Source organism: Chrysochloris asiatica, unplaced genomic scaffold (genome assembly GCF_000296735.1).
Source record: "Chrysochloris asiatica unplaced genomic scaffold, ChrAsi1.0 scaffold00333, whole genome shotgun sequence".
In the NCBI taxonomy this organism is placed as follows: domain Eukaryota; kingdom Metazoa; phylum Chordata; class Mammalia; order Afrosoricida; family Chrysochloridae; genus Chrysochloris; species Chrysochloris asiatica.
In genome coordinates this window covers 1647112-1672547 of record NW_006408851.1, presented here as the reverse complement: position 1 = coordinate 1672547, position 25436 = coordinate 1647112, and the positions used below count along the sequence as shown (strand labels likewise).

The 25436-nt window shown below is 50.6% G+C and overlaps 3 protein-coding genes across 3 annotated transcripts; 2 read left to right on the top strand and 1 right to left on the bottom strand.

Moving 5' to 3' along the window:
- Nucleotides 1–5351, top strand: GTF2H4 (general transcription factor IIH, polypeptide 4, 52kDa). The gene is made up of 14 exons (XM_006875618.1): nt 1–100; nt 671–813; nt 1086–1190; nt 1533–1664; nt 1931–2027; nt 2119–2207; nt 2431–2542; nt 2716–2784; nt 2989–3072; nt 3292–3424; nt 3596–3726; nt 4328–4375; nt 4539–4617; nt 5051–5351. The coding sequence occupies exons 2-14, from the start codon at nt 674–676 to the stop codon at nt 5221–5223; spliced, it is 1392 nt and encodes a 463-aa protein (XP_006875680.1). The 5' UTR covers nt 1–100; nt 671–673; the 3' UTR covers nt 5224–5351.
- Nucleotides 3282–19928, top strand: VARS2 (valyl-tRNA synthetase 2, mitochondrial). Its single transcript, XM_006875682.1, has 30 exons — nt 3282–3304; nt 5978–6197; nt 6313–6394; nt 6515–6615; nt 6886–7007; nt 7118–7184; nt 7275–7372; nt 9079–9160; nt 10469–10588; nt 11461–11572; nt 12559–12647; nt 13550–13640; nt 13881–14008; nt 14098–14201; nt 14385–14466; nt 14972–15048; nt 15124–15199; nt 15436–15541; nt 15751–15821; nt 15952–16077; nt 16300–16404; nt 16523–16591; nt 16703–16781; nt 16902–17029; nt 17157–17309; nt 18043–18249; nt 19026–19137; nt 19280–19455; nt 19597–19725; nt 19836–19928. The coding sequence occupies exons 2-30, from the start codon at nt 5997–5999 to the stop codon at nt 19926–19928; spliced, it is 3186 nt and encodes a 1061-aa protein (XP_006875744.1). The 5' UTR covers nt 3282–3304; nt 5978–5996.
- Nucleotides 19929–22008: 2080 nt separating this feature from the next.
- Nucleotides 22009–22574, bottom strand: SFTA2 (surfactant associated 2). The gene is made up of 3 exons (XM_006875681.1): nt 22514–22574; nt 22226–22311; nt 22009–22095 (listed from the first exon to the last, which is right to left on the bottom strand). The coding sequence occupies exons 1-3, from the start codon at nt 22572–22574 to the stop codon at nt 22009–22011; spliced, it is 234 nt and encodes a 77-aa protein (XP_006875743.1).
- Between the last annotated feature and the right edge of the window lie 2862 nt (nt 22575–25436).

Here is a 25436-nt window from a genome sequence, read left to right as displayed (position 1 = left end):
ACCATTCTTTCCCCTATACCTGAGAGCCAATGCGAGACACCAAATCCCATTAAGCGTCTGCTCGAGACTCGGGGTGCGCTAGGGGTATCGACATACAGTGGTGAGGGGTACCCAGAAGGGCGGGAGTGGAGGTGGAGTGAGAGAAAACTGAGTGAGGTGAGGAATGGGATGAAAGTAGGGAAGAAGTTAGGAGATAGGATGATGTGGGATCAGGGTGAATGAGGTGAAGGAGACTTGGGGAAATCGGTGGCGGGGAGAGGTAATTTGTTGCGATTCCTAGCAGAAGGGGTTCAGAAATTGAAGATGAGAAGGACTAGCAGATTTAGAGCTCAGAGACTGATCTTACCAGGGAATGTGGATTTCTTTAGCTACTCAACTAAAAATGACACAAGTTCTTGAAATACAAAATGATTTTGCAAGTATGCGATTATCAACAATTCCATCAGTAGGAAACCGAGAGAAGGCTGGAGTGGAGGGTAGCAATAGAGGGTGAGGAGGCAGGAAAGAAAGGAAGGTTGATCAGGTTTGGGAGAATCAGGAGGAGGTGGGTGACATAGGAAAGGAAAACACAGAAAAGATGGGCTATCATAGAGGTGGCTGGATCTGGAATCAGGATGTGAAAGGTGAAGGATATTAGCGTGGAAGTGCTCTTCTAACATGCATCTCTTAGGTGATGGAGAGCACCCCTTCTAGAGGTGGACTGAATCGAGTACACCTACAATGCCGGAACCTGCAGGAATTCTTAGGAGGCTTGAGCCCCGGGGTATTGGACCGGTTATATGGACATCCTGCAACCTGTTTGGCTGTCTTCAGGTGAGGATCCCCTTCATGACAGGGACCATGTGCTGCTGGCGGCTGGGGCGGGGATTGGAGGATATAATGGTGGCCTCTAGACTTGAATAAATTATCATGGTTAGAAGTGTAGCAACCTTGAAAGAGTTGGATGTTATAGAGGGGTGATGGTGTTGATGGTGGTGGTGGCAAGACATAAAGTGGTGAGGGGGTGAGATAAGACATTTGAAAACTGTTGATGGCATAGATAAGGAAACATCTGACTTTAAAGTTTGACCTTTACCTTTCTACAGGGAGCTCCCACCTCTGGCTAAAAACTGGGTGATGCGGATGCTCTTTCTGGAACAGCCTTTGCCACAAGCTGCTGTAGCCCTGTGGGTGAAGAAGGACTTTAACAAGTGAGTCTCTACTGAATTCTCAGCCAGATACAAATTTCCCAATAGCATTATTTCCCAAACTAATGTTCCATGGAATGCTTCCAGGAAGTATTAATAGTTATGCCACAAAACACTTAATTAAGAAACTCTCCACTGTATTTTTCCTTTGGAGATTCAGGATGGATATTGAAAGGCTGTGATAATGTAATGCCTTATAGTAAAGAAATGTAAGGTGACATTGATTTCACTCTGGAGCACTGCTCTAAGGATCTCTGATGCAGAAAAGGCAGAAATTGAAACTTTTATGAGCCTCCTTTTTTTTTGCTTTCTAGACACCCACTCACCTCTCTGCTTCCATTGCAGGGCTCAGGAGGAAAGTACAGGGTTGCTGAGTGGTCTCCGTATCTGGCACACCCAGCTTCTCCCTGGTGGTCTCCAGGGCCTCATCCTCAACCCTGTCTTCCGCCAGAACCTCCGCATTGCCCTGCTGGGTGGGTATGTTACTTCTGTCTCTTCCTAAACTGGGACAGGGAAGGTGACTTGGGGGTTAATTCTTAAGGGGCCTCTCTGGAATATTGTAGGTGTACTTTTGGAACTGATTCCTTTTATAAAGGAATCAGTTGGACCAGATGTAGCTATATGGGGTAGAAAATGCCACCCCCTGCCCTTCCCATAGTCCATGGGAATGAACATGGAAAGGGAGCAAGGGATGGGTAGAAACACAGGCCAGGTTCCGTACTCTTGGCCCCTCCTGACCATAGGGGGAAGGCCTGGTCCGATGACACAAGTCAGCTGGGACCAGACAAGCACGCCCGGGATGTTCCCTCCCTGGACAAGTACGCTGAGGAGCGATGGGAGGTGAGGACTTGGGACTCTCTATCTTTACTTGTGCTGCTCGTTCCCGTAGCCCTTACAGGTATCAGTCTCTCCATTTTCTTCTGTTCCTCAGGTGGTCCTGCACTTCATGGTGGGCTCCCCCAGTGCAGCCGTCAGCCAGGACTTGGCCCAGCTCCTTAGTCAGGCTGGGCTCATGAAGAGGTACAACAGTTCTGCTTTGCTCTCTCCTTGGGTCCATGCTACATTGAGCATCTACGGGAGGGTTAGGATTGGAGGGGCTACCTGAAAAAAATGAGAGATGGGTGGAGTAACACCAGAGATACCTAAAACAGAAGTAAACCCAAAAAATGAGAGGGCAAATGGGTATGATGGCCTTTCTTTGCATTCTACACATTGCCACCATCATCTCTATCTGTGCTCCTAGTGCTGAGCCTGGAGAGCCACCCTGTATTACTTCTGCTGGCTTCCAGTTCCTGCTACTGGATACCCCTGCCCAGCTCTGGTACTTCATGCTGCAGTATCTGCAGACAGCCCAGGTAAGGCCAGGCCTGCTTGCCAGCATGCTCTGCTTGTCCCAAGACCACACCTAATGAGAGTTACTCCTGCCTTTCCCCCAGACTCTGTTCCCTGATTTTATCTTCTCTGTCCCTCTTCTCCCTTTTCCTCCTTCTTATCCCTCCCCACTTTGTCTCTGCCTTATCCTCCTTAGAGCCGGGGAATGGACCTAGTGGAAATTCTCTCCTTCCTCTTCCAACTTAGCTTCTCTACCCTTGGCAAGGTAAGTAGGGGGCTGAAGCTAGGGGCTTGGGTGGGTAGACTGAGAGGTGGGTGGTAGGAAGGGGAAGCTAGATTTTGGAGCAGTAGAGCAAGGAAATAAAGGTGAACAAAGACCAGTCAGAGATGGGAACCAGGGCACAAGTATATGGGGTTGGGGAAAGAGGAGGGGATGGACTTGTACCTAGCAGGTCACCTTCTTTTCCAGGACTACTCTGTGGAAGGTATGAGTGATTCTCTGTTGAACTTCCTGCAACATCTGCGTGAGTTTGGACTGGTGTTCCAGAGGAAGGTATGAGCGCCCAGATACAAGGCTTCTAGGGATGAGCCAGGGTGGTATGTTGCTTTGGTTTTCAGAAACCAGAGGAGTCTCAGGTAGTTGCCAGGATTGCATGCTTGGGTCCCTGTTGGGAGAGAGGTTAGAGGCTAAGGTTCTGTGCAGTGAGAGGGATCTGAGGTTCAGGCAGTGACACCTGAGAGGACCCTCTGCCCTTCCTTACTGTCCTTCCAGAGGAAATCTCGGCGTTACTACCCCACACGCCTGGCCATCAATCTCTCATCAGGTGTCTCCGGGGTTGGGGGCACTGCACACCAGCCTGGCTTCATCGTCGTGGAAACCAATTATCGACTGTATGCCTACACGGGTGAGGACGGACAGAGGTCTGGGAGGGCAGGCTGCGGGTGGGATACAGAATACAGGAGGGAACACTGGCTTATGTTCACATCTCCCCAAGATGTTCCTCGTCACACCTGAAGGAAGGAGGACCTTGATGGGGTTTGGCTGTGGGGGTCCTCATCTCCTCTTTCCCTGTCAGAGTCGGAGCTGCAGATTGCTCTCATTGCCCTCTTCTCTGAGATGCTCTATCGCTTCCCCAACATGGTGGTGGCGCAGGTGACCCGAGAGAGTGTGCAGCAGGCCATTGCCAGTGGCATCACAGCCCAGCAGGTAGCTCACTGGGGTGTGGGAAAATGGGCTGCACTTGGGACGTGGGGTACAAGTGGTTCCATTACAAAAGGCTCACAGCCAGTGTTTTACATTAGGTGAGTGGGGAGTTGTCTGTGTTTGAGCAGCAGGCACACAGAAGTCAGAGCCTTGGTGTGGGAACAGTCAGACCCTTAAGAGGGAGGAAGTAGATCTGGATTTGTGTCTTGGCCCCACTACATTCTAGCTGTGTAAACCAGGCCTGGTTGCTTATTTCTGTGAACTTCAGTTTCCTCATCTGGAAAATGGGAATAATGACAGCGCCTACATTACAAGGTCATTGGGGGATTCAATGAGATAATAAAGGGAAAGCATTTAGCTCGGAACCTGCTTTCACAAACAAAAATTAGCTGCTATGACTTTAAAGAAAAGAAAGCAAAACTAGGCTCTGGAAAGGACAAAAGTGTCAGATAAGGAATAGCAGACATGACCAGGGTTGGCAATGGGAATGTGACTATGCGTTTTTAACAGAGTAAGATGATACTCGGTGACATTAGGTGACAGCTCAGATGACTCTCTTGCCCTTTTACTCTATCCCTGATTCCATTCTTGTCTGTTTTCCTAGATCATCCATTTCTTAAGAACAAGGGCCCACCCAGTGATGCTCAAACAGGTACAAACTAGGTCCCAAGCTGCTGGAGATTGGCAATTACAGGCACCTGTTGCTAAGAAGCTAGAAATGAGAGGAGCAGTCAAGTCTGGGGATTGAATGGGGGCGGGCTGGAGTTGTCTGGACAGTCTCCCTGAATCCCTACAGCCACTCCTTGTCTCTGCAGACCCCTGTACTGCCCCCCACCATTACGGACCAGATTCGGCTGTGGGAGCTGGAAAGGGATAGACTCCGCTTCACTGAGGGTGAGGGGATTGGTCGTTGGCCAGAAGAAGGACAATTCAGTCTTGATGAGCCTAAAAAGCACATCTATTTAATTTTTGTTTTCTGTTGGATCTGAGAGAGAAAACTTGGCAAGACATTTTGTTTTGGGGTGGGTGGGTAGCAGTAAATAAAGTGGCAGAAATCAGTGCAAGTTGGATTTAGCTAGAAGAAAGTGGAGTAGATAATCCAGTAATTTCTGTGGTTTTGAACATTAATGGTGTATATTGTATTATTAGATTGCCTTCCAGAAAAAGGCTGGCTCTCACTATTAACGTAGAGCAGACCAGTGGAGATGAGTGGTGCAGTTTTGGTGGAGGGAAGGCAAGCCCAGCCTACTGCTTTTGAGGGGCTGGTAGCACGGAACCTTACGTTTTCCTTCTTTCTCTCTCTCCACTTTTGTTCTGCGGACCCCAGGCGTCTTGTATAACCAGTTCCTGTCGCAGGTGGATTTTGAGCTGTTGCTAGCCCACGCGCGGGAGCTGGGCGTGCTCGTGTTCGAGAACTCCGCCAAGCGGCTCATGGTGGTCACGCCGGCCGGGCACAGCGACGTCAAGCGCTTCTGGAAGCGGCAGAAGCACAGCTCCTGAGTGTGCGGAGACAGGGCTGGATTGGGCGGGCGGGACTAGGCGGGCCGAGCCAGCCTAGTTGAGGCGGCCTCAGAACTCAGGTGATTTTTTTATACGTACGAGATTTTTCTCATTTAATAAAAGTTGTGGAAACGAACCCAGCCGCCGAGTCGCCTCCACACGGCATCAACCCCTTCGCTGCCGCTGGCACTTCGGCCTGGGCGCTATTGGACCAATTGGAGGCGGAAGGGGCGGGGAGGCCCGAGATGTCGCGCATGCGTCTGAGTGAGCCCCGCCTCCCTCCACCGCGCGACAGCTACTTACGTTCCGGTGCCGGACTCGCGGTGTTCCCAGTCCCAGCCGCCGTAGCTGGGCGACCTGGGATTTCGGTAGGCCGGCTGGTGAGCTGAGGCCGGGCGGGAAAGCCAGGCTGCGCTGGCCTGAGGGCATTGCGGACTGTAAACTGGATGCACGAAGATCGCAGTTACCCAATTCCCGAGCGCTCAGATGTCCCTCATCTCCCCGAATCCTCACCTTACTCCCGTGTGTCAGAGGTCACCCCCGTTTCGTAGATGCATATGTTGTTGGGCAGGGACTTGACTCTAGTCTGCAGAGGAAGGGTTGTGTGGGAGGGTACAGATACTTAGGATAATGGACCAGGGCTAGCAAGAAGAGGGCTATGAGGAATGGGGGTGGGGGTGGGGGTGTAACCATAAAACGGGGTAGTGTTCCACACTCCAGAATCCTAATATGCTCTGTCTGGAACAGATCTGGGCCCTATCCAGGCACTCCTGATGCCTCATTTGCCTGTGGCCTCTTTTCGACCTCCACTTTGCGGGCTGAGGCCCTCATGGGGCCTCCCCAGGCCTAGGTGTCTTTCCACCCAGCCGGAGCCCCATGGATCCTCCATTTCCCGGAGGAACCGTGAAGCAAAACAGAAGCGCCTACGGGAGAGGCAGGCAGCCCTGGAGGCTGGAGTAACTGGGAAGAACAAGGTTAGGGGTCAGACAATTCGAGTCACTGGGAAAAGTTGGAGGGAACTGCGGGGGAAAAAGGGTTTGGGATTCTTATGGTTGGGGTATCCTCTGACACCTATCCACCTACCTCTAGTCACATGCAGGATCCAGTAAGGCCTGGACTCCTAAGGAGATAGTTTTGTATGAAATCCCCACGGAACCTGGTGAAAAGAAAGGTAACTCAGGAAGGAACTTAATGACCTTTTCTCACACATTTTAATGGCCCATTTGGTCTGCTGAAATGCAGCATGGACTCGAAGTTTGGTAGTTAGCAGAACTTTTGTCTGCCTTCACAGATGTCTCTGGGCGCCTGCCTCCTGCATATAGCCCCCAATATGTTGAGGCTGCCTGGTATTCCTGGTGGGAGCGAGAGGGCTTCTTCAAACCAGAATATCAGGTTGGTACCTGGCAGGGACGGGAGAAACTGCGTAACCCATGGAATCTGGAGCTCATAGCCGGCTATAATGCAGATCCAGCTCCAAAAACTGTGGGAGAATATGTCTTTGGTCCCTGGCACTTGCAAACCTTTCTGCTGGCAGGCCCCTCCTTTCCCTGTTGTTTGCAGGGTAGTTCTTTGCAGTTCCTTCTGCCCAGGAGACACCAGAGGGCGCTATTCCCTCAGGTAACATCTAATCGTGCTTTGTTCTTGGACTTTTCTCTTTCCTAGGCCCGGCTGTCCCAGGCCACAGGCCAGACTTTTTCCATGTGCATACCACCCCCAAACGTGACTGGCTCCCTGCACATTGGCCATGCCCTTACAGTGGCTGTGCAGGATGCCCTTGTGCGCTGGTGAGAGGGGAATGAGGTTGCTTGAGTTCTTGGAGTGAAAATAGCAAAGTGGAGGGTGGGGAGGTGGAAGGCATGAGGTAGCATGTAAACGGGATGGTATTTCACTTCAGGCATCGGATGCGAGGGGATCAGGTGCTATGGGTTCCTGGTTCAGATCATGCAGGAATAGCTACGCAAGTAGGTTTTCTCCTTTTTTTAGTGGAAAAAGATTTTATCCCCCCTTCCAAAGCAACCTTATCCTTAGTTTATTTGCACCTTCTACTGTAGGCTGTGGTGGAGAAACAGCTTTGGAAGGAGCGGGGAGTGAGGAGACATGAGCTGAGCCGGGAAGCCTTCCTGAGGGAAGTGTGGAAATGGAAGGAGGAGTGAGTATGAGGAGCAGAGGTTTGGGTTCCCGATTCCCAGCCTATTTTTTTCCTGACTTGTAATTCATGGCCCTACCCACCGCAGCCCTCATTTTTGTCAGAGATGTAATGTCTTAAGATATATTGTTGTTGTTGTTGTTGTTATGTGCCATGGAGTCGGTTCCGACTTATAGCGACCCCGTACAGGATTTCCAAGGCTGTAAATCTTTACAGGAGCAGAAAGCCTCATCTTTCTCCCGCAGAACAGCCGGTAGTTTCGAACTGCTGGATTTCAGTTCACAGCCGGATTCGTAGCTACTATGCTACCAGAGCTCATATGCAGTACTATATATGTGTGTTTATGTAAATAGGACCCTGGGTGGTATAAATGGTTTGCACATGGCTCTTAGCTGAAAGGTGTGTGTAAATACATATATGTATGTGTTTATGGAACACAGTTCTGTGACACACGTGGGGTCTCCATGAGTTGAAATCAATTCCATTGCAAGTGTGAAAAAAAATAAGCAAGCTACCCTGTAGCTATATTGGTTTAAATAATGTAATATTCAAATTAAATCCAGCTGTTTCTTTTCATTTTTTTAACGTGGCTAATAGAAAATATACTATTGCATATGTGGTGTGAATTATATTTCTTGTTAAACACCATTGGTCTAGTCTCCTCTGTGAAGCTATGGCATTTTGAGGGAAAAAACTATATCCTTTTCTTAATATATAGGTTAAGTCCCATCTGTGGTCTGGGCGGAGTCACTGGGTGGTACAAGCAGTTAATGTGCTTGACTCCTAACTGAAAGGTTGGTGGTTCAGATTCATCCAGAGGTGCTTTGGAAGAAAAGCCTGGCAATGTACTCCCCAAAAAACCACCTCTAAAACTCGTATGAATTGCACCTGTACTCTGACATACATGAGGTTGTCATGAGTTAGAAACAAGTGATGACTGAATATGTCTGTGAATTCATTTCTTTTCTGTTTTCCTTTGGCCGTTTATTCTCTTGCCTACATATCAGACCTCTCCATTCATCTGTTCTCACTTTCCAGCTATTGAAATCACTCTCATTCTTCCAGGTCTGTTTTCAAATGCTGTCTCCTCTATGAAGCGTCCTTGGATTTCCCACAAATTGGCTGCCCCCTCTGTTACTGTAGGAGCCCTGGTGGCACTATAGTATAAGTATGGGACTGCTAACTGGAAGGTTGGCGGTTCAAACCCACCAGCTGCTCTTTGGGAGAAAAATGACTACTCCTGTAAAGATCTGTAGTCTCGGAACCCTAAGGAGAGTTCTAGTCTGCTCTGTAGGGTCTCTGAGTCAAAATGGACTTGACGGCAGTGACTGGGTTGGGGTCTCTTACTGTAGAACTTTGTGCTTCTTTTAATGTCTGTTGTTAGTTATCATTGCATCGATTTTCACTCAAAACCCCATGTGACAGAGTCGAACTGCCCTCCATAGGGTTTTCTCAGTTGTAACCTTTTAATAGGAACAGATCATTAGATCTTTCTCCCGTAGGGTTGGTGGGTGGCTTTGAATTGTGAACCTTTCAGTTAGCAGCTGGCCCCATATGGGATTGTGTGTCTGTCTCCATTAGCTGCTGGAAGCTGCATTGATACCATATTCAACTTTCTTTCCCTTGGCACTCAGCACTTTGGGGCTTCACTCAGCCTGCTTCCATAGAGGTGCTCAGGCCATGCTGATGAAAGTTCTCCCTGGACACAGGAAAGGTGGCGAGATCTGTGAGCAGCTCCGCATGCTGGGGGCCTCCTTGGACTGGGATCGAGAATGCTTCACTATGGACGCTGTGAGTGTTACTGCCTTGGTCTCTGGGCAGGGGTGACTTACAGGGTTTAGAGATCTATGCAGGGAAGCTGGCTGTTGTGTGCTTTGATGTGTGTGTGTGCATGCTGCAAAGTCAATTCTAACTCATAGTAGGAGAGTAGAACTGCCTCCTGATGTCATAGGCTGTAATCTTTTTTTTTTTAAATGTTTCATTGTGAATTATGTGATCGTTTACATGGGAGAACATTAGTTTTACAGTCATCCTGTCATATATTGTTTCATTGCCATGGTTACAATCCCCTCAATGCATCATCAACCAACCAAAGGGTATACCCTACAAGCCAGCTCCCCGGGCATCAGCACACAGCCCCTCTCCCTCTCTGGGTCTAAAGTCCCCAGCTGCTCCATCTCTCCATGTCATCGTCTCTTCCTCCATCTCTGGTGTCACTGTTTCTCTGGGTAGGATCCTACTCTCCGCTTTTCTCCCTTGATGGTCCCAGGGACCTCTGCTCCTAGACTGCAAAGTTAATCACTCCCCTCCTTGCTACAAAACGTCAACCTTTACATTTATAACCCTCACAATCAGTCCTGATAACAATTATTCACTATTGTATCGCAAGAGACCCATCCGCATCTCCCTTCATAAGCCCCGCCTAGACAGATTGGATACTACTCAGTGGAGATTCTACCTTCCTCCATGCCCTCTGGATCTAGGTTCCCTCTTGAAAGCTTGTAAGCTAGTTGCTTCTTGCCTTTGTAGCCCCCCCACTTTGGGTATAGGCTGTAATCTTTATGGGACTGACTCGATGGCACTTCACAACAACAATCTTTATGGGAAGGAGCCCTGGTGGTGTAGTGGGTTATGAGTTGGGCTGTTAACTGCAAGGTCAGCAGTTCATATCTACCAGCCTCTTCGAGGGAGAAAGAAGAGACTTTCTGCTCCTGTAAAGATTGATAGCCTCAGAAACTGTACACAGGGTTGCCTTGACTGGAAACTGACTTGATGTCTCACCACCACCTCCAGTCTTATGGGAGCACATCACCAGGTCTTTTCTCCCACAGAACCACTGGTGGGTTTGAACCTTTGGGATAACCAGTGTGCCACTAGGGCCCCTTACACTGGGGCTTGTTGTTGTTAAGTGCTGTCGAGTTGGTTCCAACTCACAGCGACCTGTATAGGGTTTCTGAGGAGCAGCTGGTGTTTGAACTGCTGACCTTGTGGTTCGCAGTCCAATGCTGATCCTACAGGAGGCTGTGAGAATGCTTGGGTCCTGAGTGGGGTCCTGGACTGAGAAGGAACTGTTGGATGTGGACACTCAGCATATCCTAGGGCTCCTCAGTGGCCGTGACAGAAGCGTTTGTGCGACTCTATGAGGCGGGGCTGTTGTACCGGAACCGGCAGCTTGTCAACTGGTCATGTGCTTTAAGATCAGCCATCTCGGATATTGAGGTGAGGCTGAGGAAGAGAAGCAAGTTTACAAGATAGAAGAGTGGGTAAGAGCTCAGACTCTGAAGCCAGACTGCCAGGATTCAAGTTCCAGTCCTGCCACCTGACAGCTGTGTGACATTTGGCAGATCATTTAGCCTTGTAAAGCCTCAGCTTCCTCAATCGTAAATTAGATTTGATGGAGGGGCCTGTGTTCTGGAGTGGTGTGAGGATTAAATAAGGACTCACGTGTGAAGTGTTAGCGTAATTCCTGGTTGTGTCCTAATTGCTCTGCAAATATTTACTATCACAAGAATTAGGTGAGGGGCCCATTTTAAAACCTTAGAATATTGCTAGTATCTGTTTTCATTCCCCAGATTATCACATCATTCCTGTCTATGTTTCATTGTAGCATTAGTCACAATAGCCAAAATATGGAAACAACCTAAAAGTTCATCCACTGATGAATGGATAGACACAATGTGGTCCATACATATAATGAACCAGTAAGAGAGATAAAGTCCTGATATATTCTACAACTTGGACAGACCTTGAAAACTTGCTGAGTGAAATAAGTCAATCATAAAGGGACACGTACTTTATGATTACACTAATGTAAAATCATTAGTGGTAACCAGGGACAGGTTGGAGGAGGGAGAGAAAGGGGACTTCATTGCTTAGTGGACATGGAGCTTCTGGTAAAGGTGGTGGGAAATTTTGTTAACAGATAATAGCAATAGTTGCACATCAAAAAAAAAAGTTAAAAAAAAAAATTAGGTGAGAGAGGTTGGCAGCCCTGCATCTTTTTAAGGACTGCAGGGAGGCTGGAGTGGGAGGTGTGGGTGTGAGCCTTGCAGAAAGGCTGCCCTCGGACACTGCTTCCTCACCCCCTCCAGGTGGAGAACCGGCCCCTGCAAGGCCGCACGGAGCTCCAACTGCCCGGCTGTCCCACCCCAGTCTCTTTTGGTCTCCTGATTTCTGTTGCCTTCCCCGTGGATGGAGAGCCTGGTGAGTGTAGTCCACTGACCTCTCCGTCCCGTTTTCTTAAGCCTGTGGGCTAATGGGAAATCTGGTGAGAAGGGCATAAGGTACCTCTGTTGGGTGAGCGTTACTTTGGGCACATTTCTTGACTATTCTGGGGGCTGTAAGAAAAGTGCAGGGTATTGTCCTCTTGGAGTTTGGTGTAGCTCAGCAGAAGTCAGCTGTTCAGGAAAGTGTGCTTTGAATGGTAAATGTTCTGAAGAGTTCAGAAAAGAGCTGAACTGGACTAGTCAGAGGAGGTGGCTTATATGAAGATCTGGTGCTCACCCTGCAGAGTACACTGGATTTATGATTTTGTTGTTGTTAAGTGCCGTCGAGTTGGTTCTGACCCATAGCGACCCTGTAAAGGGTTTCCAAGGAGTAGCTGGTGAGCTTGAACTGCCGACCTTGCAGTTCAAATGGCTTTGCAGTCTGACACATTAACCCACAGTGCCGCACTAGGACTCCTTTTATGATTAGGACCCTAAAAACTCCCAGTGTACTCTGGGCACCAACTGTTGTTTTTCTTGGGTGGCATCTAGTGGGTTCCAACTCCTAGTGACCCAATAGGATAGAGTTGAACTGCACCATAGGGTTTCTAAGGCTGTAAACAGACCACCTTATCTTCTCTGGTGGAGTGGCTAGTAGGTTCAAACCTCTGACTTTTCAGTTAGCAGCTGAGTGCTCAACCATTGCGCCACCAGGGCTCCTAAGCAAGGACTGTAGTTGCTTTTATTAATCTCCTTCCCTTGTTTCTTCCGCTCAAGTCATTGAGGAATTCTTAGCACAAGACAGCCTCTAAGGCCTCTTGTCATTTGGTAGCAGGGAAAAGCCCAGGCTTCTATAGAACTGGTCCTAATTGTCTCTAGTTACTGCTCCTGCTCCCCATCCCCTCCCCTTTCCATCCTTAACAGTGTTGGGAGTGAGTGGTGGGAGTGGTGTCCAGGGATAAGTGTGCGGATGTTTGTCTTCAGATGCAGAGGTTGTGGTGGGAACCACGAGGCCAGAGACGTTGCCTGGAGACGTGGCTGTGGCTGTTCACCCCGACGATTCCCGATACACAGTATGAATGGTGCTCCTGCCACCCTGGCCAACCTGCCCTATACCTTTCTCTTCCCTTTCTTTAAAGATGGCGCCTTCTCACCTGTTTCCACTCCTTTTCCTAAGACATCTGCTTTCGTCTCAGCTCTTCACTGGCTCAGATTCTACTCCCTTTCCTCCCTGATGTTACTTTTTTTTCTCTAACAGGCACAGATACCAGTAATCAAGGTAAGCACAGGCTTACTTGAGCTTACTTACTAATCTGTAGTTAGGTATCATGACAGATAACACATGTAATCATGTGTTTTTTGAAAACATGATATCTTATTACAGATTAGTATGTAAACACAATTAGTAAGTAAACACAAGTAAGTCTGTGCTTACCTTGCTTATTGGTTCCTCTGTTCCTGTCAGGGAGTATACATTTGAAAAGAGGCTTTGATTCTATAGGAAGGTGCTATGGTACTGAGAGAGACAGATGCCAGCCATACCTGGAAGCAGAACCTTTGCTGCTTTACTAATCTATAATGAAAGTGTTCATTATAGATTAGTAAGTAAGCATAAATAAACCCATGTTTAATTTACTGGGTAATCCTGCACTGGGCTGGGGGAATTGACAAACTATGGACTGTGAGCCAAATCTGATCCGCTTCCCTGGGTTTATATAAATCATACTCATTTATTAAATAAATCTGTGGCTGCGGTGTCGAGCCCTACTGCAGGGGCAGAACACAGGAATTGTAGCAGAGACTGAATTTGCCCCTTGTCCCACAAAGCCTCAAGTGCTTACTCTCTGGCCCCTTGCTACAGTTCTTTCCCTTCTGAGTTTTCACCCTCTGATTTATTCCTAGGGGCTCGTATGCCCAGACTAAACCTTCCCACCAGCCACGTGTGCTCTTCTTGACCCAGCTCCTTTCTCTTCAGCATCTACATGGGCGGCAGCTTCGTCACCCCTTGTCTGGGCAGCTTCTCCCTCTCATCACGGACTCTGCTGTCCAGCCACACATGGGCACAGGTGAATGGCAGTTGTGTTAGGACCTGGAGAAGGAAGAAGCCAGGGTGGCCTAGAGGAGAGGGAGAAGAAGGAAGTGAGGCAGGCAAAGGCCCAGCCAGGGCAGTCTAACTGGGCGTGGGGAATGAAAGGGAGGCAGAGAGAAGAGAAGGAGGGGTGGAGAGGTGTGGATGGTGGTGATATATGTGGAAAGGGAACTGTCAAGGGCAAGATTAAGTGCTCACCGCCCCTCTACTCCGCCAGGGGCAGTGAAGGTGACTCCAGCCCACAGTCCTACTGATGCTGAGATGGGAGCCCGGCATGGCTTGAGCCCCCTAAGTGTCATCGCAGAGGACGGAACCATGACCTCGCTCTGTGGGGACTGGCTGCAGGTGGTACCAGCCTGGGTGTTTTGTGCCCCCTCCTACTCTCGTGTTTTCCTAGAGGCCTCTAACCTGTACCCTTGCTGCTTTTACCCTAGGGTCTTCAACGGTTTGTGGCCCGGGAGAGGATTGTGTCTGCATTGAGGGAGCGAGGGCTGTTCCGGGGGCTCCAAAGCCACCCCATGATGCTGCCCATTTGCAGGTAGCCCCATGTAAACAGGGGGTAGATGAGGCTGCAGACTGGCACTGGGATGGCTCTGTACCCATGTACTGGATCAGTTTCACTCACCACTGTCCCCTTGTTACCAAGCACATACTGGGCCCCACGTCCCAGGGGAAGGGTGCAGGGCTGGTGCGTGGCACACTCACTCTTGCTCCTTTTCAGCCGCTCTGGGGATGTGGTAGAGTACCTACTGAAGAGCCAGTGGTTCGTCCGCTGCCGAGAAATGGGGAAGCAGGCTGCCAAGGTGAGGCTGCAGTGTCGGGATGGGCCTGGGGTCTGGAATTGGAAGGAAGCTGGAGGATCTCCTGCCCAAAGTTCTCTCTGGCTGTGGTCAATGAGGGGAGTGTCGTGTGGGATTGGAAGGCTGACTTGTGCCCCCACTGAAAAACCCAAACCAAACCACTGGCAGTTGAGTCGATTCTGACTCATAGTTCCCATTTAGGATAGAAAAGAACTGCTTCTAAGGGTTTCTGAGAGTGTACATTTTTACAGGAGCAGGTGGTCTCATCTTTCTCCCAGTAGCCAGTGGACTTGAGCCACCCACCTTGCAGTGAGCAGCCCGACACTTAACCCACTGTGCCTCCAGGGCTTCCTCTTGCGTTCACTCTAGCCTGGGAAATTCGCAGTGGGTGGGGAGCCCTCTCTAGTCTTCAACAGAGATCACGTGTTCCATGGGGGGGGGGGATAGGAGGGGGAAGGGACTGCACAGGCAGGAAGGGAAGCACCTCTGAAGGCCACTTGCCTTCTAGGCCGTAGAGTTGGGGACCCTGGAGCTCCATCCAACCTTCCACAAGAAAAACTGGCAGCACTGGTTTTCCCACATTGGGTAAGGCTGAGGGACAGTCTCATGAGGTTGGGGACCCACTGGTCATGCTGAGAAATCACAGTGTCCTCTCTGCAGGGACTGGTGTGTCTCCCGGCAGCTGTGGTGGGGCCATCGGATCCCAGCCTACCTGGTGGTAGAGGACCAGGCAAAGGTTTGTAAGAGGGGGCCGCCAAGGCCTGGATTGGCATGAAAGAGCCTTAGGAATCAGAAGATTTCCAGTGCCAGTGTCTTGCCTATCAGAGTTCCCCATCTTTGTCACTTCACATGCCCATGTCTTTACCCCCGGAGGATGCTGGCCACCCCAAGACCCCAGGAGGGAACCTGAAACTGGAGTGTGTTGATTCCCATCAGCTCTTCCTCACTCATCTCATCCTACTTCTTTCACAGAATGATGGAGAAGGCTGTTGGGTGGTTGGGAGGTCAGAGGCCGAGGCCAGAGAGGCAGCTGCAGAACTGACAGGGAAGCCGGGGGCAGAGCTGACCTTGGAGAGGGGTGAGTGCCTGTGTTGTGAGAGGGTATGGCTTTTTGAGGGGAGCAGATTGGAGATGGAGAAGGTAGGGTTGGGAAAGGTAGAACTGGGGCAGAGGTCCAGACACCTGGTCTCTGGAGGGTGGGAGTGGGGAGGGTGGGAAGGCAGCATCTGTCTGAGGTTTTAGAAGCTAAGGTTTCAATTGTCCCCATTCTTTAAATCTGTTTTCCAGACCCTGATGTTTTAGACACGTGGTTCTCGTCAGCTCTTTTCCCCTTTTCTGCTCTGGGCTGGCCACAAGAGGTGAGGTGGGCTGAGGGAGAGAGGCTGATGGTGGGGTGAAGCAAGTGGACCACACTGGGTGCCTGGAAAGTCTTGAGAAGAGCTACAGCCCCAGGGTCTCGGGCCTCTGACAGCTGTTTTCACCGCCTAGACTCCAGACCTGGCTCGTTTCTACCCCCTGTCACTTTTGGAGACGGGTAGTGACCTCCTGCTGTTTTGGGTGGGCCGCATGGCCATGCTGGGGACCCAGCTCACAGGACAGCTCCCCTTCAACAAGGTAACAACCCTCCAGGGCCCTGCCCTGGCCTCTGATCCCAGCTTTCCCCAGACCTTGTCCTCCCTCTTTGAATGCCCAGTGCAGCATGTTCTGCATTCCTGATTCCTTTTTCCAGATTCGTTTCCTACCCTAATCTCCAAAGTGCAGAGACCAGAGATCCCAAGGGACCCTCCAAGGAAGGGCTCTCCCAGTCCTGCTTGCTGATCCCCTCCCTTCTCCCAGGTGCTTCTTCACTCCATGGTTCGAGACCGGCAGGGCCGGAAGATGAGCAAGTCTCTGGGAAATGTGCTGGACCCGCGGGACATCATCACTGGGGCAGAGCTGCAGGTCTTGATGCCGTTCCAGTGTGAGGGAGCCAGGAGGGGCATTTGAGGAAGGGTGGAGGTGTGGGGATCAGTGGGCGTCGCCTTTGATCAAAGCCCCAGAACTACTCACCCTTCCCCAGGTGCTGCAGGAGAAGCTGAGGGGAGGAAACCTGGATCCCTCAGAGCTGACAATTGCAGTAGCAGCCCAGGTGGGCCTCACTCCCAGCCTCTGGCTCTCAGCTTCCAGTTTCTTCCACAACCCAGGCTCCTGGCCCTGCAGCCTTGGAGGCATCTGCTACCCCCTTATCCTCTCATTGCAGAGAAAGGACTTCCCTCATGGGATCCCTGAGTGTGGGACTGATGCCCTGAGATTCACACTGTGCTCCCATGGAGCCCTAGGTAAGCCTGGGCCAGCTCCATGTGAGAGAGATGTTGGGGTGCCAACCCTGGGGGCTTCCTGTGCTGCTCCTGCTGCTACTGCTGCCATGCACTGACCCCCTTGTTTTCCTCTCCTGCCAGGGGGTGATCTAAATCTATCTGTCTCTGAGGTCTTGAGCTCTCGACATTTCTGCAACAAGATCTGGAATGCCCTGCGCTTTATCCTCAATGCTCTGGGGGAGAACTTTATACCCCAGCCTGTAGAGGAGGTAAAAGAACAGAAAGAGGTGCTCCTGAGAGGTGCCTTAAGAAGGCAACTCTGAGAGAAACGTGCAGCAGAAAAGGGGGTGAGCAGGAGGGACGCCATTCCTCTCCTTAATCCTCTTCTGCCCACAGCTGTCTCCCTCATCCCCCATGGATTCCTGGGTTCTGAGCCGCCTCGCCCACACCGCCCAGGAGTGTGAGCGGGGCTTCCTCAATCTCGAGCTCTCGCTGGTCACCCACTCCCTGCACCATTTCTGGCTCCACAACCTGTGTGACACCTACCTGGTGAGTGAAGCCAGGAGCACGTCTCATGTTTCCACACCGCAGACCTGCTTCTAATTCTTGACTCCAGGTTCCAACTTAAGTTCCTGTGGTCCCCTCATTCCTGGGACTCATCTCTGTGGGGCAGCCTGATTATTGTTTCCTGCCTGCCAGGAAGGAGGGAGGAAGGGAGACTTCTGGACATTAGGATCTGAGGCTGACAGGGATTCGTGCCAGCCCCTTGCTGAGTGAGAGACCTGGAGCATGCTTCACACCAGGGCTTCTCAGACTTGGTGTCTGCTTCTGGGGCATCCAGAGGGCTTGTTACACAGATTCCACACTTCAGAACTTCTCAGTCAGCAGGGACCACACGAAGAACTACTACCCTAGTTCACTGCGTCTCACCACCTTAAAACCCTGTGCTCATAAACAGGACACTCAGTGCTTCTCCTTCTAAACTACAAGGGGGCTGATTCCAAAAGGTCGTGGAAAATTCCATTGTCTTAAATCCCTTTTCATGAATGTTTTGAAGCCACCTGCGTGCACACACCTCTCTGGAAATAGTATTCCCAACTCCCTGGGGAAATCACTGTTGTAGACATCCCTCTTCTCTCACACTCCAGAGCATGGCCGGGCACTGCTGAGTGCTTCTGCCCCTTCTCTCTCCCAGGGACTGTCCTTTATCCACAGTGTTCCCACCCTGGGGAGGACTGAGGTAGCTTTGGCCTGTCCTCTGACCTGTTGTGTTCCTCCCCAGGAGGCAGTGAAGCCACTGCTGGCGCGCTCCCCCCGCCCCTTGGAGCCTCCTCAGATTCTGTTTTCCTGTGCGGATGTTGGCCTCCGCCTCCTCGCCCCGCTAATGCCCTTTCTGGCTGAGGAGCTCTGGCAGCGACTGCCCACCAGGCCAGATTGCTCCTCTGCCCCCAGCATCTGTGTTGCCCCCTACCCCAGTGCCTGCAGCTTGGTGAGTTACACTCGGATGTGGTGTCTTGGGGTTAGGCTGGGCAAGCAGTCTCCTGAAAGGGTTTCTGGTAGTCTAGTAGTTAGAACTTGGTGTGCTCATGACAGGGTTTGCCGCAACGGTGTTATTGGTAATGATGGCCCGTTGTCTGCTCACCTGCCTTCAGGAAGGTGGGTCGTTACTGCAAGTTACTGTCATTACTCTTGCCAGGCTCCTGAGGGGATAGTCGTGTGGTGGTCAGGAGAAGGACTTTTGCTAGTGTGGCACTAGTGTGTGACTGTGCCTCAGTTTCCTCCATTGTTGAACTGGAGCTACTACATGCCATGACTGATGAGAGTTAGGGGAGGCGGTAATGAAAAAAAACAAGAACAAAACCCATTGTTCTCAAGGCAGTTCCCACTCATGGCAACGTGGCAATGTCAGTGCAGTGTTGAGCGCTAATAACTTCATCCCCCCCAAATAAAAACAAAACAACAAACCTTTTAAAGAATAACAATTCAAACAATTTTTTTTTGCAGTCTGTTGGTTTTGTGACTTTTGGATAATGTATTGTTAAATTAATGTTTGGTTGTTTACCTTCCTAAACCAGGGGTTACTAGTTAGATGTTAGCCACAGATTGTCTAAGATCTTTGAGGGTGACTGTTGTGTGCACACCATGTTTCATCCCTTGAGGTGGTGAATCTTATATGGTGGAGAAGGCAGATCTTGGTGTCCTGGGAGATGGGGGAGGATGAGCTGAGGAGGGATCCTGCTTGCCAGCTTTGGTCCCCATCCCCAGGAGCACTGGCACCAGCCCGAGTTAGAGCGGCGCTTCTCCCGGGTCCAGGAGGCTGTGCAGGCACTGCGAGCTCTCCGGGCCACATACCAGCTCACCAAAGCCCGGCCCCGAGGTGAGAGGGGTGCTGGGCACTGGGCACCTGTGAGAAAAAGGGGTGGACTGGGGAACTCCTGATGGACAGACCCCAGAGTCAGAAGCACACAGGCTGGGAAGGATGGATGTCCACTTGACCTGGTGCCCCTTGTTGCCCTCAGTGCTGCTGCAGAGCTCAGAGCAGGATGAGCAGGACCTCTTCCAGGCCTTCTTGGAGCCCCTGGGCACTCTGAGCCACTGCGGGGCCATGAGCCTCCTCCCCGCAGGTGTGGCAGCTCCCACCGGCTGGGCCCAGGCTCCACTCACTGGCACCATTCAGATCTTCATGGAGCTGCAGGTGACCAGATAATTGGAGGAAAGGGAGGTTTTTCAGATGAAATCTGGGGAGGTGGACTCTATATAAAGGATAGGGAGGAGACAGAATAAGGAAGGAGGCCGGGCAGCTCTGTAGAGTCAACCTTCTCTCCCTGTCCCCCAGGGCCTGGTGGACCCCCAGACTCATCTACCTCTGCTGGCTACCCGAAGACACAAGTTGCAGAAGCAGCTTGAAGGCCTCCGAGGTCAGACCTCATCCCAAGGGGAGGCAGAGATGCAGCGGCAGCACAGGGTGAGACTGGGGAAGGATGCCTAGGAAACCCATGGAGCTCCTGAGGGAACGCTGACTGGGAGCAGGCAGCCTCCATCCCTGAGTCCTCACAGTCTTCTCTCCTCTGGCAGCTGTCTTCCCTCCAAATGGAGTTGGCGAAACTAGACCAGGCAGCCTGTCACCTGCAGCAGCTGATGGAGGAGTCTCAGCCCTCGGAGCTCTGAGCTCTAACTCTCACCATCCCTGTCAGTGTTCCTCCCTCCCAGACCTGCCTTTGAGGACAGCTTCATCATCGTTGTGGGACTGAGACCACAGAGACTGCTTTTTGTCCACTGCCCTCGTTTTGTGAATGAGGAAACGGCCTGACTTGGCCAGGTGGCTGTGGGCTCTTGCCCAACTCCCTTTGGTGTGCACTGTGAACTTTGGAATGAGGAAATCCAAAACATGTCTGCTGGTGATTCTATGTCCTCGCCTTCCCCTGGTGGTGATGTTCTTTCCTCAGCTCCCTGAGAGGCTAGTCTGGGGAAAGAGGAGGAATGCCTCTTAGCTTCAGGCTCTGGGGCCACCATGGGAGAGTGGTTGCTGGGAGATAGGTCAGTTATGGGGTAGGTAGAGACACAATGACCCCAGTGAAATGCCCTGACTTCTGTGGGCCCTCCCAACTCCACTTCATGCCCGATGGAAGCTTCCGTGCTTCTTGGCCTGGTTTTCCACCTGAGACTGAGGTGCTGGAGACACTGCCCAAACCCTGACTGAGTTTAACACTGAAACCAGACAAACACCCACCCCGCACACTTTGTCTCATATCAGTGGAATTCAGGGGCCTGACCCTTTTATTCCCAAGTCACATTTTGTCCAGCAGCTCTGAGCAGCTACTAGTTATACAGGGCCCATCATGGGCTGGGTCCTCCATGGTGTCAGGTGTACAATGCCATTTAATCCTCCCAAAGAACCTAATAGGTGGGTGTTAGCTCCCTTTTGGAGATGAAACGCACTTAGTATGAAAATCATTTGTTCAAGGTCTCCTCTTGAATTTAACCCACTAAATTAGGTGCAAGCCCGTCTGGCTGCTGTTACTGGGTGTAGGCAGGGTTACCGCTAAGTGCTAAGGAGAACCCTGAGCCCCTAAGGGGACTAGAATTGTATCAGTTTGGACCAGATTTCTGCTGTGATAACAAAACTTACCATCCATGCCCATTTACATATGGTATGTGCCCTGGATAGCTTATCATCTGTTATCCTCCCAGCAATACTACAGCAGGAGCTATTATTTTCCTTGTTTTGAAGGTAAGAAAATGAGGTTCTGAGAGAATAAGAAAGTTGGCCAGATTGGAGACAGGGCCCATGTGGCACTGCTGACAACCCTCTCTTCCCACCACTGGGACCTAGTTGGCTCTCCTATTACAAGGAGCTTTTGAGTTAAACTCATCGCCCACCTGAGCTGCCTTGCACCCCATATCCCACCCAGATTGATCCCTGGGTTAGCAGACTGTCTAGGGTGGTGTTCTGTCCACATCCCTATGTGAGGTTCCTGAGTCAGCCCAAATGCTCAAGCAAAGGGAGATCAAATGAAAATCAGGTTTAAGCCTCCTGCTCACGTCGGCGACTAACCTTACCACTGTGAAGGGACTTGAGGCAAGTGACATTCTCTTAAGCCTCAATATCCTCATCTGTAAATTAATGACATCAATATACTATATCTGTCCCTGGGTGGTACAAATAGTTAATGCCTTCAGATGCTAACCAAAAGGTTGCTGATTTGAGTCCAACCCAGAAGCACCTGGAAAGAGGCCTTCCAAAAAAAAACTTCCAAAAAAAACCCAGTCATTGAACCCTCCATGGAACATAGTTCTTTCTGACACATATGGGGCCATCAGTGTTGACGACAGAAGAAAAACCCACTATGGTTAAGACTGCTGCAGACATCAGAGTGGGAAAGCATCGTGCCTGCCACCAAGTATAAACTCAATTAGTGTTCCTTTTCTATCCCCACATCCCTGAAGACCTCAGCTTGAAGTGTGTCCAGTGTGTGTTGCCCCAGATGGCTCATGCCCAGATTTCCTTATAGCCTATGATGCTGGTGTTGAGGTAGAGTGTCCATCACCGGCCCCACTGCTCAGCAACCCTGAAGGGAGAATCAGACCTGAGGTCCAACACATGTCCTGCCAGAACCATGCTCACAGACACAGAGTTGAATGAATTCAGAATGTTTACTGCTCCTCTGCAGATGAGGGCCTGCTGAGTACGGCCTATACCCCAGTGGTCAAATGCCCCAGCCAAGAGGGGCACAGGGCTTAGCTGCTCTCAGGCTTTGCAGGTGATGTGCTGGGAGGATCTTGCATGGTGGAGGGTAACATTGGTCCCTGGGGGGAGCTGGAGGAGCAGGCAGAGCTGGAGAAGAGGAAGGGTTAGAGGGAGAGGTATAAGATGACTTCACACACACCCCTGAAACAGCCAGACCCCACTGAGCAGTGCAAACAGATCCCATTCCAAGCATACACAGTCCCATCCAAAGAATTACCTTCTCAAGCAAGACCAGGAAGCTGGAGTCATAGGAATTTTGTGGAAAAGACTCCTTCAGCCTCAGTTGCAAAGTCATACCTGGTCCTGGGGACTCAAAAGTATAGTTTAGTTCCCAGTGACCAGGGTGCATGTGCTCCTCCAGTCCCACACCCCTGAACAATCCCTCTTCCCATCTGCCCTGAATCCTCAGAAACTCAGGTCTGGGGTGCCTCCTCTCTCAGTGACCAAGGAATCCCACTCCCTGTCTTCTTGCCAGGAGACCCGTATGTCTAGCCTTGCTCCTCACCTGTTTCATGTGAACTGCTGAGTAGGGGCAGGAGGAGGAAAAGGGGCAGCGCAGTCCCCATCATGGCCAGCCTGCTTCTGGGATGACTGAAGAGAAATCAGTTCCCCAGTTTGCCCTCCTACACCCCACACAGTCCTTAGTGCATGGGTTTGGGGGAGTTTAGGAGGGGAAAGCAGGGTAACTGGATTTTCCTGTTCTCCCAGTGTGCCTTGAGGACCCAGGAGAGGGCCATTCACTGAGCCCTACCCCCTCATTTCATGTTTGGAGGCTCCTGGCTCCTACAGAAGAGAGAAGTCTAAGAGGTAGCCCTCCTGCAGTGTCTGGGCCCCCGCCCAAGCCTAGGCCTCTCATTGCTCTTTAGGGATTAATTATTAACTGCAATTAATTTCCATCATTCATGCCACCGAAGGGCTCAGGAATGTGGGCCCAAAAGGGAGGGGTAGATTAGTCAAGTTTCTTCCCAAACCTAAATGCCCTGCTCCCTACAGCTACCATACTTTTGTGGGTAATGGGTAACTTTCATCTTTGAATGTTTTGTTTCAGTTGCTCTACCACATCCTAGAGACTCAGGTGGAGGCATGAGTTTCTATCAGATACTCCCCCCGCCCTTCATACTCATGTAAAAGGGACACAGTATTCCCAGTCAACACCGTTACATGCAGGGTACCCAGTATGGCAAATATAGGATAGAATTATAGAATGGGAAGGGAGTTGGGGGTCCATCTAGTTAACTGTCTTTTTTTTTAAATACTAGGAAGTAAGCCCAGAGAGGGTAATTACTAAGGTCACAGAGAAGATCAGTAGCAGAGATTAGAACCCATCCCTCATTGTGTCAGACACACAGTGACATGCTTAACAGACTGACACAGAAGTCACGTAAACCCAACAGGAATGAAGAGACTCACACACAAAGGCATGTGCTCTGCATCTTCCTATCTGTCTCTCTGATGTCTCATCTCCACACCCCAGGCACTAGGAAAACCAGAGGGATCAAGCACAAAGGTACGGAGGCAGAGAGCAGAGTTCAGAAGAGGAGCAGCAAGGCCAGGGAAATGGAGAGAGAGAGACAGGGTCACACTGTGAATAAAAAGTTTAACCAGCCAGAGCCTCCCAGACTCACTGCAGAGGAGGAAGATCACAGTGGGGTTAATAAATGGACAAAACAGAAACTGACATGGGAGATTTGAACAGGAGGTTTAACAGGGGTGGGGAGTGGGGGGGGGCAGAGATGTTTGGGACATCTTTAGAGGACAGTGGGGCTCCCCTAGGCTTTCTACACCACCTTGACACTCCTGTGTGCTGGATGCATTAAAAATACAAAAAAAAAAACCGGTTGCCATTGAGTTGACTCATGGCGACTCGTGTGTGTCAGAGTAGAACTATCAATAGCATTTACAATAGCTAGTTTTCCTGAAGTAGTTGACCAGGCTTTGCTTTTTAGATGCCTCCAGGTACACTGGAACCTCCCATCTTTCAGTTAGCAACTGGTGTGTTAATCATTCCCACCAACAAGGGATTCAGCTAAGGACTCAGCTAGACACATTACAGACATCACTTCCTTTAACGCTTATAACAACCCTTTGAAATAGGTGCTAGATTATCCCCATTCTATAGATGAAGAACTAAGACTTAGATTGGTCAAGTGACTCACCTAGGGTTGTACAGCCCAGAAAAGGTGGAATGGGGATTCAAGGGAGTGTCATCTGGCTTCAGAGCTAGGCTCTGAACTTGAACAAGACATGTCCTTAAGTCTGCCCCCTCTCCCTTCATCCCTTCTCCACCCCAAAATGGAGAGCTCTGCAGTCTGCAGCAGTGTAAACACGAGATGGCTCTGCTGTTCACCTTTCCACTCTGCCCTGGTGGACTCCCTAGGGTCAGAGACACATTCTCCATTCCTAGTGGTCTCCCTGCTCATTCCCCCAGAACACAAAAAGTCAAGCCCACTGTCGTTGAAATGACTCTGACGCATAGCCATTCTAGTTGGGGTTTCTGAGACTGTAAATCTTCACAAGAGCAGACAGACTTCATCTCTCTCCCTAGAAGTGCCTTGTGGGTTGAACTGCTGACCTTTTGTTTAGCAGTTCAGTGCTTATCTTACAATGTCATCAGGCCTCCTCCCTCCCCTTTCTAGACACCACAAATCCTACTTTGCTGTTGTTCTGAATCATAGTGACCCTGTATAGGGTTTCTGAGGACTGGCTGGTGGATTTGAACTGCCACCCTTGAGGCTCAAACCAACATTCCAGTTGAGTGTTTATCTTACAGTACCATACTTCCTGAGAGACCCATATATCCTGATCCTCAGTGGTTGTATTTCTAGGAGCAAGAGGAGAACCTGGGGGTAGGACGCCTGGGTCTCTTCCCTTCTAGGATGGTTTGGGCTAGGGTCAGATTCAGGCCTGGGGATTAGTCCTTCATCTGGGAGGAATCTAAGGGCAAGGTGGGGGAATCCTTAGTTTCTTACTCACTGTCCCCCTTGCCCAGTGCTTCCTGGGATTAGGCTAGGACAGGTTAATCTCCTGGGGACAGCTTGGTGACCTCTCCCTCAGGATGGAGATCCTGGTGTTGATGGAGGCCCTGGCACACCTGGTTCTCCTAAGATTTGTAATCCGTCTCAGAGCCTTTAAAGACTCAGGCAGATGGGCTGGCTGAGACACTGTGACCTGCACCATGGATGCCGCGACGGTTCTACTACTGCTGGGCCTTCAGGCCTTGTCTGTTCATGGTGAGCTCTGGGGGTGAGGATATGGGCTCTGGACCACAGAATTAGCCAACACTTCTAACTTGTGGTTTATCTTCTTTTTCCAACAGCTCAGCTGACCTTATCCGGAGTCTCTGATGTAGTCTCTCTGGGTGTCCCCGCTGTCTCTCCAGGTCTCCCCGCTGTCTCTGTGGGTGTCCCCACTATCTCTGCAGGTCTCCC